Source organism: Harpia harpyja, chromosome 19, assembly GCF_026419915.1.
Source record: "Harpia harpyja isolate bHarHar1 chromosome 19, bHarHar1 primary haplotype, whole genome shotgun sequence".
Taxonomy (NCBI): domain Eukaryota; kingdom Metazoa; phylum Chordata; class Aves; order Accipitriformes; family Accipitridae; genus Harpia; species Harpia harpyja.
In genome coordinates this window covers 21940810-21954001 of record NC_068958.1, presented here as the reverse complement: position 1 = coordinate 21954001, position 13192 = coordinate 21940810, and the positions used below count along the sequence as shown (strand labels likewise).

The 13192-nt window shown below is 40.7% G+C and overlaps 1 protein-coding gene across 6 annotated transcripts in view; it reads right to left on the bottom strand.

The window, feature by feature from the left end:
* SRGAP2 (SLIT-ROBO Rho GTPase activating protein 2) overlaps nt 1-13192 on the bottom strand; it is a 115400-nt gene that overhangs the window by 21022 nt on the left and 81186 nt on the right. For all 6 annotated transcript variants that reach the window (XM_052814919.1, XM_052814920.1, XM_052814922.1 and 3 more), the window contains 7 exons: nt 12750-12834; nt 9945-9972; nt 7967-7997; nt 5994-6054; nt 3928-4005; nt 1843-1977; nt 383-488 (listed from right to left, as the gene is read on the bottom strand). In XM_052814919.1, coding sequence (XP_052670879.1) covers nt 383-488; nt 1843-1977; nt 3928-4005; nt 5994-6054; nt 7967-7997; nt 9945-9972; nt 12750-12834 — 524 coding nt within the window. The remainder of the gene's footprint in view (nt 1-382; nt 489-1842; nt 1978-3927; nt 4006-5993; nt 6055-7966; nt 7998-9944; nt 9973-12749; nt 12835-13192) is intronic.

Genomic DNA, 13192 nt, shown 5'->3' with positions numbered 1-13192 from the left:
GCTATCCAATGAACCAGCCTGACTCAGTGGACTGTTTTAAAAAAATAAACTCACTCTCTACCACTCATATTACTCAGTATGTAGCACTCCTTGCTGGTGCGGAACCCAGTTTCTGACTCTTTCGTATCACTTTTTGCTTGGGTTACCAGCACTTTATTCACTTTCATTTCTGGAACTCCTTTGAGATTCCATTTGTATCATTGGGATGAATTTTGGCACAGCTGAAAAGCCCAGGAAGGCAGATGCAATAGCAAGCTACTGTGCCCTTTGTACCTTGAACCGTTGCTCAGATCACATGCAGCAATATCAAGGCTGGTTCTGTCATTTATCACGTTTATACCAAGTCCTACAGCAGGGCCATGGTGCTCTCAAGGATACTCACTGATTGAGGAATGCAAAGAGGTATCTCATTACAATCAGAGTGGTCTTCGGCAGGTTCAGAAGCACCTTCCGGATGTGGAGCGCTCTCTCTTGTAAATTATCCATTGCTGAAAGGAAGAAAGAGCACCAGCGAGTCATCACATCACCATACCCACAACTTGCCACCGAGTCCAAACGCAACCAGTATACTGTGATGGTTCCTGTGCAAACTATTCAGAAGGGCAGCCAGCAGAGCAGCAGCAGGAGGAAGGAAGGGTCTGCCCATTTCCTGGATCCTCCGGTGCTGCCCAGCATGGGAACGCAAAGGCTGCAGAACCTGCTGGTGAAGCCTTTGACAATGAAGGTCCCCGAACACGTGAAACTTCACTGCAAGTTCCTTCCTAGCGTGGGAGCACTGGATGTCATCTGTTTCAATAGTTCTGGCACAATAGCTCATTCAAGTTAGCTTAGAAAGGTGGGTGTTTAAAAAAGAAATTGTATAACACTCAAAGGAAAATTAACATAGTTAAAGGGTGAGGCAAAAAGCTCTGTGTGCAGCAGCCTACTGAGAAATAAGTGGGCAGCATAAATCATCTCAGAAGGGAGAACTTATTTGGAAGCAGATTTTACTTCTCATATAATGTGAATTCAAGCCTGTAAATGCATTTATCAGGAGAAAAAAACATGAGCCATTTTAGAAGCAGTTATCTTCTGCTTTACTTCAAAGGCTGCCACCGCAAAAGCCATTTCACTACTTGGACAATAGGATCATTCTTTGATTCTGAAGGACATGGCAATAGTCAGGCCATTTAAAATGAGGTTGTTCACATACAAAACCCACAAACAACCCTCTGCCTACCAGAACCACCTTTAGGAACCGTCAAAAATGTTAACCACCAGACTGTGACTGCCCTCATGATTGAAATTCTTTAACAGGAGTCAGTAGATGGCTCTTCGTAGTTATGAAGCTAAAAGGTATATGACTACTACCTTGCCAGCTAAAGAGAGCATGCAGAAGCATGGCAGCAGACATAGAGGCAGTGTGTATCTATCCACGCTAGGGAAAGCACACAGGGCAAGAAACCCTGCTGGCAATCCCTGCTTCTGAGAGGGCATTTCTGACACCTTCTGATGAGAGGGCTTAAAGATCATTTTTCAGAAGTGGAGGGTTTTGCTTTATTCTGTTTTAAAAGAATCCTGTCACGAAGCACTGTCTCAGAAAAATCCATGACACAGCCCTTAAAATCTACTCATTTCTATCTCCTTGCTCATTCCTAAAAAAATTGCTATCAGAATAAGGATGGCTGTGACCAGGTCACTGCCCAGACTCTGGCTAATAAAGACTAGGATACCAGTGCAACACAAACCCAACCAAAGTAACCACAAAAAAACGTATTTTAGAGTCAGGAAAAAGGGGGAGGGGCGAGAAGTGGGAGATTAGAAAAATTAATCCTATTTCTTTTCAGATCTTCATATACTTACTGACACAGGCAATCAGATCATGGAAGATATCCTTGGGGAAGAGAGGGTGCTCCAACCCTCGAAAATAGAGCTTCAGAACTCCTGCTATTGAATCCATGTCATGGTCATTCTGGTCCCCAGCCAATGGATCTTCCCCTTCATGACAAGCAAAGAAAAGCAGGCAAGAAAAATCAGAATACTGGAGAAAAGTATCAGACTGGGAGGATGCACCTCAGCTGGAGAAAAGGATTTATGCAGCAGAAAGTTAATCCCACCTACTCCAACTGCACTACAACCAGCATGAGGTAGAGAGAGATCTCTCCTGTGCATCGCAGCTGAGAAGGGAAGCCTCTGACAGCAATCCCAGGAGACCTGGGACAGGTTTCTATCAAACAGATTACAGTCTGACACCGGAGCGCCTGGCTCACGCCCACAGAGGGTGGTGTTGCTCCTACAGCAGTAGTTACACTTCCAGGCTCTGCGCTCCAGATATTCTGGTAGGTTGTGAACTCCACAGATCCACCACGGAGGTGAACATTACGCGAGTCCAGGAGCAGGTCTTTGTGCAAACTCACAACTGAAGCTAAAGTGGATTCAGTGGACACACAAGAGGCCACTGAGCATCATACACTTGGCTCGGCAGGATGCAGACAACTTATGTTGAATTGGCGGGGGGGGAGGAGTGTTTCTGGGACAGATAATTTGTTGCTGCAGATATGCCACAGTTTGTCTGTATTACAAAAGAAAAGATGCCCACTTAAGGAGTTGTTCCCTAGGGAAAACTCCCTATCAGATATAATTAGATTTAATGACGGGGCAATCCTCAAACTGAAGCTATATATATCCATTATGTGACTGAAATTACCAAAGCTTGCCTATTATTTTAATAACACACAGGATAATAAATGGGCCACTACAAACAGGAGCATTATCCTTGATATTAACTGCCACCAAGGGCTCTGGATGAAGTAATAAACTGCAGAGACATTATTGTTAACTTTGCGAGTTCTGTCTATCATATGCTTTACAGAGACAAGTGAGATGAAGGAAAAAAAAAAAACCTAAACAAAAAAAACCCACCCCACCTTTTTATTTCTGCATGTTAGTGCTGGAACAACTGGCTATTTTCCCAAGATGACTGGTATTTCCTTTATGTAAAAAAGGGGTCTGATTCTGGTATCAAGCCTTTACCTGCAGCCTATGATACACAGTTCTGCTTCCTCTATTCTTGAGGATTTTAATTTGCAGGTAGATGGAGATGAAGACAGGTGAAATTAGATGCCACATTTCACACATGTTGCTCATTAAAGTTCTCTCTCCCAAAAGCAAAATAAACTTGCTATAACTAATTAATTACTGCTCGTCTCTTCCAACAGCAAGCACAGAAACACATGATATTCTTTTAGAGTGATGTAATCAGGGAATTAACACAAGCCCTGTTGTTTTCAGTGACCCAAGCAAGACTGGGGAGACCGGCTGCAAGGACTGCCTGAAGAGCAAGCTCTTCTGAACCTGCTCTGCTAGGGAGAACAGCTCAGCTAGAAGCTGATGAGTCAGGAGGCTCCCAGCCGTTCTTTGCCTTTGTATGGAATGGTTCTTCACATAGAAAATCAAATCTATTAAAAGCTACGTCAAGTTAACAGTGTCTTGAAATTTACTCTCTCACTTGCTGATATTTAGAATAAATGTAGCCAAGCTGTGCCTCAAGAACATGCAAAACATAAAATTTCATCCTCTAGCAGCCAGCCTATTCACAAAGAGCTGGGGGGAGAGGGTAGGAAAATGCAGTTACACCCAATAATGAAATTCTCTATATCCTTTAGTGTTACAAATAATCAATAAGCTATCAGACATGAGAGAAGATTGAATTCAGGGTATTTATTGTATAGACACTCTACAAGATATAAAGCATAATGCCAAACAACTGAGTATTCAAGGTTAATGAGCACTGGGGAATTGTTTGGGCTAGGCTCACTTAGGAAACACAAAAAAAATCAAAGGGACAAAATATAGCAAGTTGCATTCAAAACAGGCCATTTCAGAATATTTAAACAAACACATACATTTGGCAATCATTTCTGAGATACTGGAATAGATCTTCCTTACCTCTCTCAAATGCATTTTTTATGTCATTCACTTCAACTTGTGACCCAGACACTCTGAATATTCCTTCATGCTGCAAACCTGTAACACAATAAGAGATGTTGATAACAATAAGATAAGATAAGCTGGCACCTTTATCAGATACAGCATATATGATAAAGGAAGCATAAGCAACACAGGCAAAAATACACTGTTTTAAAAGCCATCTTTCCCTTATATGTCCAGGCACATACAGAATATGTAAAAACAGAACTCAGCACATGGAGAAAAAATATTAACCCTTCTTCGTAAACTGACAGAATAACTGGGTTATAACAGCCATGCATGTTATCTTTTACCCTGAAGGATCCCCAGAGGATTTTACAACCTAGAGAAAGTCATAAACTAACGGTATACCAGCCAGAAGTAAAATATGGCTAACTACACAAGGAAGCAGTTTATTTTGCAAGAGCGATACCACAAAGGCCCAGAGCAAATCAACCAATTGAAATGGAAGCATTTAATTACCCCAGCACGACCTGCTATCTAGGGTTTTAGGATAGTCTTTAAGACATTCCTGCTAAAAACTAAGCATTAGCAACGTCATTAAAACCAATGATCAAGTAGGCGAGATGCTCCAATATACTACCATCATAACAATTTTGTTGGTACATGTAAGATGAGCAACAACTGTTACAAATCAACTAATGAACAAAGTATATGCTTCACATAGGGAAATCAACTCCTGTTCACTCAAGCCTTTTAAGTGTACACTTTCTGAAACAAGGAATGTTGCAATGTCTTTGCTTTATTTATAATAACGGCTATAAACTAATAAGCTCTCTTGACTGCAACTGTGGCCTCTTCCTCTCAATTTCTGCAACTGTTTTTATCACAACGCACTGAAACCTTTGCAGTATGTGGCTGTATCTGGTAGCTGTGACACACAGCTATGAACAGTGAAAAGAAACAATCCCAAGTGCAGAGAAGCAAGAATGAAAATGACATTCATCCCACACCTACGCAGCAAAACATTTAGAAATGTCAGTCAGGCTACCTCCAACAAAACTCATTCCTGCAGTGTAAGTGCGTCAGGCAGGCAGTTTTATCATTTCTTCTGCCTAAAGTAGATTTGTTGTATAAAAGCACATTCCTTCTAACTCCAAACTGTACCTTTACACCAAGATCTGATATTCAGTGCAGAAATCAGTTGAGTCTGTTGGAAAATCTTTCTGTTGGGGATCTAAGCTAACCCAGGAATATGAGTCTAAAAAATGAAATCTCCTGATGGCCCTGATCTGTCGTGTGTTGGTTCACATTGCAATATGGTTTCAATGTTTCTTCCAGCAAATGCCAAGTATGGCCTTAATGAAGGATTATAGCACTTGGTTCTTCCAAGCGATGATGAGAATGGGACTCTAGATTATAGTTTCTAAAATGGTAATTAAACAAGGAAAATGAAACGGGACCTACTATCTGGCTCTGTGTCTTGTTTAATGAAGATAAATTCAACCTCTTTCTACATATGTTAATTAACAGCTGTTTCACATGCTACTAACAAATGATATCGATTAAAAATGAAAACAAATTACAATAAACGTATAAAATCTTTCACAGCATTCAAGACTGTGAAGTTAACCATCAAAACAGGTATAAATCATCTCACTGCGGCAATAAGCAAGCAATTAATTCACTACTTAACCTCCTACATTCAAATACTTAAGAGTATTCCTCCTCCTCTAGGAAGCGCATGATTATTCTTGGTGTGAAGGCCACATTTCAGGGCTCTAAGCAAGGTGAGTGGAAGTGAGGCGTAAGTGGTATCTAAGGATGGGAATCTTATTTTACAAGAAACAAAGGGATGTTGTTGGAAGAACAACATTTGCAAGGTCAGTTATTTGGAAAAGTGATCACACACACAATACCAACAACATAGCCAAAAAGTCAGTGTGACTTTTTATACTGCAGTCTCTAGGATTCCTCTGCACAAGCACCGTCTCCCGAGCAACTCTGAACATTTTTCAGAAGGCTTCTACATCACCATTCATTTTATAGAAATATCACAGGATACCTTTTGTCCATAAACTCACCATGTCTGCTAATGAATCGTATGCAGCTCTCCACGACCAGGGGAATGGCTTGTGAAGAATCCTGCGCAAAGAGAAATTTAAAGAGGAGCAGCAGTCAGAATGAAGAGTGATGGTAAAAGCGAAGGGAAAAAAAAAAGGCAAGCAAATTTGTCCTCTCATCTGCCATATTCTGATTCCATGCAGTTCCACATGTGTTTAGTGCCCTGCGGTCACAATTCATTAAATAAGGTGCACCATACAGGTACCTGCTCAAGGAAAACGCTGTCATCAGTCCAAGGCCCAAACACAGTAAAATCTTCTAGATTGACAGTTTCCAGCTTAAACACCATTAATTGAGATTTTTCAGTATGGAAACAAGCCTTTACACTTCCTTAGTCTCTGCTTCACAGGGTCACAGATTACTTTTCAGACAACTGAATTTCTGCAATGTCTGCAGTTATTCCTCCCATTTGGGGGAAGAGCAACTAAGCAACAGAAGTGCTGCAGTTTGCTTAAGGTCAGATGCCAGTGATTAAAATTACCATGTGATTAAAACTTCCAAGTTTCTGTTTATGTATGGCCTATTCTACAGTAGTTTTGGATAGCAATGCCTCTAATTTATATCAAAATGCTCACTTGTTAGGATGCTACAGTGTCACATTTGGATCAGTTCAAAAAGATGACAACCCTCTGCTCAAAGATATATATAAAAAAACCAGTTCAACACTTTTCCTAACTTGTTTAGGTTTAATGATTTTTTGTTTTATTGAAATGTCACAGAACTTGGTCATATACTGACAATGATTTCTCTACTAATTAGCCATAGGCAGTTAGAACTAGAACTATATGCTGTACAGAACACCACCAACCAATTAAGAATACTTCAGAAGCCATTCTGCCACTCAACCGGCCCTCGAAGACATGCTTTATTAATAATCATCCAAACAGCATTATAAGCTCCCAGACTTATTTTTGAGTTCGACAGTAGGAACTCACAGAGAATCACATATTCTGGGTCCCCAGCAGAGATTAAAACTCTCAGAGCAGTTATGTTTTAAACTGTTAGGACACAATCAAAAAACCCCATTAAAATCACGTGCAAGTGATTTCATGTAGGTTATTGCGAGCTGTGGATTCAGTGTTTGCCAACAGATTAGTTTTTAATTTAGGTTTCCAAATCAGAGACTCGAGTCAGAATATGCTTCTGAGACACCTCAAAAACTACTTGTGAAAATGGCAAGACACATACATACTTCATTTGCAGCATAGGAAAGGACCATTTTTAGAGCATAAATAAAGGAACAACAATTAAGCTCAGAAAATGAGAAAGGTGTCACACTGCACACCAAAACCCCAATTTGCCCTCTTACTTAATTTCCAGTATACAGAGATCATAAAAACTACAAAGCAGCACCCCAAGACAGACTGTACGAAATGAAATCCCAAACCAAATTTTGTCTTTACAGTATCAACAAGAAATATTTTGGTTTCTCCCTATCTCAAAGAAACACATTTTACCTCATCAGGTACTAAAAAGTAACAGATTATCCACCACAGCCAGGGAAACAAAGCATCGCTGTTGTGTCTTTATTACAAGAAGGCACAACAAGCGAGCAGTTACTGGTTTAATAGCATTGCAGTGGGATACCAGTGAAAGTAAAGGGAAAATGGACAAAGAAACAACAGCATGAAACCCATAAACCATGACTGTCCAGACAGCTCAAGGCTGTTCAGCATTTTTGGTTCCAGGTCTGTCAAAACACAGAGTAAAATTATTTTTAAATTTTGTCAAAAAAACAAATCAAGGCTGTGGATCTGTGTTTTATTGATTTCAGTTACTGAAAGAGCAGACACCAGTTCCACTTGAACAAGACTGAAAAGGTCCATGGCAGAGAGGGAAGGAAGGATAACAACACTTGCCTGTTTTCCATCTATCCTCCTCTACACAAACATACACGTACCACTGTTTTGTTACTTAAGGAAATGTTTATTACCTGCTTCCTTATGGTGGAGCTGCGCCTGCCGCTGATGAGAAGATCAGAACCGCCCATTGGTGCAGGAGGGAAAAAACAGAACAGAAAAGTCAAGATAATCCTCTACTATCATCGGTTCATTCGTTCAGTATTCCAAACCACACGTATTTTGGAGGAGGGAAGGAGCCAGATATACAAGTCAATCATAACGACTTAGTCTCATTCAATTTATGGAACTTCAGAAAGATTTTAAGTGACTTTAAATCACTAAAAACCTGAAATAGACACAAGGGAGTCCACTGCTTTGACAGAAGATTACCCTTGACATTTTAATTCCAAACACATGGAAATCTGTTATATAGGGCTCCTTGTTCAAGATGAAGTTTGCTGTAAATTGCACATAGCTGTTCTCTGAATGAGCCACTCTACAGAGGGGAGAAGCAGGTGGGAGCATGCTGGTTCCTACTGTGCTGTTAAGAGCTGCCATTGTGCAGTCTTTATTATAGTTTCTGATAAGACTTCAAATAAATAAATAACACAAACCCTCTCAAACACCAGCACACACTAGCCAAGCTAAGCCTTTTCAGTATAAACCCTGATGGTCTCATTTATTTATCTTGGTAGATATTAATTGTAGAAAAACAGGAAAAAGCCTTGCTTTGCCAGGATTTTTCCCCTCAAAATTTATTACTGGGGTTTAAAATTCCTATAGTTTCTTGTAAAAATGAAGCACGAGAGATAATAGTAGAGAGGCCCTAAAGTATGATTCAAGCCAATTCCCTGCTAGGGCAGATGGCTGCTGAATTATAAATAAGGTGATTAGAACCACGATTTTTAAAAAGACTGTACAGTCTGTTAATTCAGGGGAAATTCCTTTTATAAAAATCAAAAACACTGAATGAAAAAAAAAAAATCAGATTCCATGGGCTGTCACAGACAATAAGGTCTATTTTAAACTATTAGCAGTAATGATTCTTTGATATTTAAAACTGTTTCATGATGAATAATATTTTATTATTACAGATGTCAGGCTCTAATTAGGACCTGTCAGCTTTGCTTTGCTGTAAGGAATGTGAAAAGTAGTAATGACTCCAGATCAGTAGTAATCACCTTCCTTTTGTTAACAAGGCAGGATGATGCACAGCCCCTACTCCAGCTCCGCATGCCCAGTGGAGCCCCTTGAATCCATCAATTTGGAGATGGAGATTTGTTATGTTTTATAAAAACCCCATCAGGAGAAGCTTAGTTATGGTTCTGCGATTGGTCCTAATTATAAATGAAAAGTTTATTCTCCATGACCTCTATACTGCTGCAATCCAGTTCCATGGCAAAGCAGAGAGCATCAACAGGATAAAGAGTTTTCCGATTAACGTTACTCAGCCCTGTACACCAACCATGTGGATAAACCCTGCAGAGTCACGGGCCCACCTCCCTTACAGAAATACAAATGTGTTTATAAAAATCTTAGTTCGAAGACTACTTTTCTGGCTAACAGTGCCAAATTAAACAGTTTCTCCCACCTGCCTGTCCCCTTCCTGATCTGGATTAAATGCACTGGTGCAATCAAAAGTGCAAGACCTCCGTGTATCTTTTTTTTTTTTTCTCCTTTGGTTATTTTTAACCCCAGCCAGTTTCCCAACCCATTGCTACAGGCAGCCCTGCCAGCAGGTTTACGGTCACAACTGCAGCTGCTGCACAGGGCAGCAACAAGCAAGGAGAGGTGTTAAGCAGGCACTGCATCAAAAGAAATATTCATTACTCACCTGACCAGAGGTTACTAAACGTATGTATAAGCTGTGCCACTACCTTGCGCTGATGTAGGTAATAGTGATGGTATTTAAAGCCATATTAACTAGCACAAATTTGCTTACGTTTTAGCTAAATGAATATCTTTTTCTAACAGATACATATCCTGGGCTGGTAACTGATCTACAATGGCAGTGACCAATCTGCATCAGATTTTCCTTAAAAAAAAAATGATCCCCTGAGCCACACCTACCTGGCAAGGGAACAGTCTGTCCGTTGACCTGTTAAGACAACAAAGAAATACAGCATTAGGAGGGAGGAATGGGAAAATACTTTCAAAGGCTTTGTAAAGCCAGTTTCGGAAGGAGATGGAGGAGAAGAACCATTGGACAGGGAGGGGGCAGCTCTGGGGAGCCAGACAGTGGCTGCCTCCCCCAGGAGCGCTGCTGGGGAGACCACCGAAGCCCATCCCTGCTGGCACAGCTCCGCCGTGGCTGACCAGGAAACGCAGCAAACAGCTTGGGCTGCCCGAGGACTCTTTCTTTGGAAAGTATTGTTTTTGAAAATTAGTTCCCTGTGCATTCTAATTGTTGACTTCTGCTGCCAAAAAACTGGGCTTGTCAACCTCTCCCTCCCTCCCCCTTCCCAGGGGAATTGGTGGGGCGAGAGATTATACTTTATAAAGCCACTTAGTAAGATTGAAAACATTCACAGATTTGTTAGCCCACAGACTGAATGTGCTGGCATTAAGCTATTTTGGGAGACAGACGTTTAATGATATTTTCCACAACCATATTTATAAAAACATTCCATTAACTTGCACTGGGTTTGCAAGGAAGCGGCCAAGCTAATGACTACTACTAATGCAGGCATCATTTTAAAATAGCACAACAAGGAGTAAGAGAGACAGAAAACTAGTTTGTGCCTTTGGGAATTGTATAGGCCAGATCTTTTGCTGGTATAGATCATCATCAGTGAAACCATACTGATTTACAACAGCTGAAAATCCACCTTCCCTACAGTTGTCTTCCTGCTCCTGGGGAGATGGAAGAATGAATGAGGGAAACGTCTAATTGCTGATGGCTGACAATTAGTTGAACACATCTCGATAGCCACTTTCCTCTCCCCACGTAAAGCCAAAACAGTGCATAATTTACATGAAAATGTTATTCTGAAGCAGAATTTCCAGCCATCTGTCCCATTTCCATCATAGAATATTCATATATATAAATTACATGGCTGTGGCAACATCAAGGGGCTCCTACATTAGGGTGACAAATATGTACAGTAGGCAGGGACGTAATTACTTGTAGATAGGAAGACTTGCTGCTATTTTTATTACTGGAACTTGTCATCTTTAGATTAAGGTAATTTGCAAGAGGACTAATAAATGTCACCTGAGGATGGGCAAAGAAGAATAAAAATCGTAACAAAAACATGAATTTTCCAGGGACTGAAGACACGCAGCTGTATGCACGTTTTTCAGTAAAGCTTCTAACCATGCTCCAGGGACTTGTGAAAGGAATTTTATTTGCCCATTTCCCAATTAAGTGACATTTTATGGATAAGTCTAGGCACAGTCCCCAGTTTGTACCATTAACCTGCTAATGTGGTTTTGGAGACGAAATGTACCTCCCTTTCTCAGCTCCTTTTGATCTCACAGATGACAGAAGTGATTTTTTTTTTCAGAAGCTGCAGGAGCTCACCCTGACACACACTGGGTCCCTTCACAGAGTGACTAAGAAAGCTCTGGTTTGCAAAGCAACCACAAGAAAACAGAAGCAGCCTTTAAATCTACATAGCAATACAGAAATCGCATTTAATTTCCTCTTCTTTTCCCCCCACCACAGCTTGAGATGGGTTCAAGGGGCAGGCAGGTTAAGAGGAAATAGGTCTCGGTATGCAGAGGTCAGCTATGATCCAGGAATGTGATTAGTCACAGGGGCAGCATGGGTGTCATTTGGAGATATTTAGAGGCAGAAGAAAAATACCCTAAGGACATAGATCTTTGGCTTCATCCACCCTTTCTACAGGACAGCTGAAGAGATGAGCAACTTTAAACAAGAAAGCTCGAAACGATGGCAACATCCTTTCCATACCTTCTAGTGGTTTGGGTCTGATAAACATGAAACTCTTAATTACTGTAGCAATAAGTATTTTATTTTTATAGTGCATTTTTAAACTGAAAGCGGAGCACTTCAAAGACCACATGCTGTTTAAGTTTTCATTCAGAAGATTTGCACACCATAAACTGTGGGGACTCCAGTTAAGTTACATATCAAAACACAAGCCCTGCTCCAGCATATAAACCCAGGAACGAGTTGAGCCATTTTTCTGACCTGACATTTAGACTGTTAAAACCTTCTCCTCTGCAAATACGAGGCAGACAGGTTTCTATGGAAACTTGGATGCATAGTTTAAGTGTGTTTGGCCAACAGGATTTGCCCATACCATGAAGGGAAAGAAATCTTCCTTTGTTCTGACACTAATAGCAAACGCATATTCAATTCTGGCTGCTGCCCTTTGTCTAATGCCCTCTAGATAGGCAACATATTTTACATACTCTGAAATTTGTTTGTTATTCTCCTAATAAAAGCTTGCGCTCAAATACATTAGTTTGGTCTGGATTGAACCTACAGAGGTGAGAAGCAGCTAAACTACCGTGCAAATGAAACTTCTGACCAGCCTCACAAGGCAATACTTCTCAACTAATCAGTAAACTGTAAATCACAAGGTTTACCCCAGTGCAGATTATTAAGCGAGAAGCAGAATGTGCGTGTACGGGGAGAGGACAGGATGAACGAGTGGGCATATGTTTCATTTTAACAAGTAAGTGATGCACATTAGTGATTCATTAAGCATTTTTTGTTCACCATTAATCAAGCAGCCATGTAGGTCATTTGGCTTCTCCATGATGCAGATCGGAAAAATAAATTCATAAAACATGAGTATGTCCACTTTGCATCAGTAATCCAAGACCGTTACACTCAGTCAGCTGACTAATTCAATAAGTGCAATAGCTTGGCTAATAGCAGTGACGAGCGGGTCCCAGACTCACTTTCTCCCAGGGTCTTCTGAAGAAGGTCGTGTTTGGCTTGGAGCTTCGTTATCAGGTTCCTGCCTTCCAGATACTCCTTCATTTTCTGTGAAGGTGGAAAAAACCAAGATCATGAGTGGACATTTAATTTCTCTGACTGCATCTTTAGGTTACTGGATTCTGAACATAATCCTGAAGTACAGAATTACACTGAAATTTACGGTGCTAAGGATGAGCTAAGTCCTCCTGGTTTATATACTCAGGCAAATCTGAAGCTTGTCCATACGCATCTGCAGTGCAATTTCTATTGTTTCACTGTGGAATCAGCTGAATGTTTGGCATCTTTTAAGACATCTGAGAAGCTGTCATGCATCTCCTCTCCAGACAGGGTGAAATGGAAATGCACTTCCCTCGCACGTCACAGGCAACTGAATGAGCAATCTGTTTTAACAAACTAAAAGGCC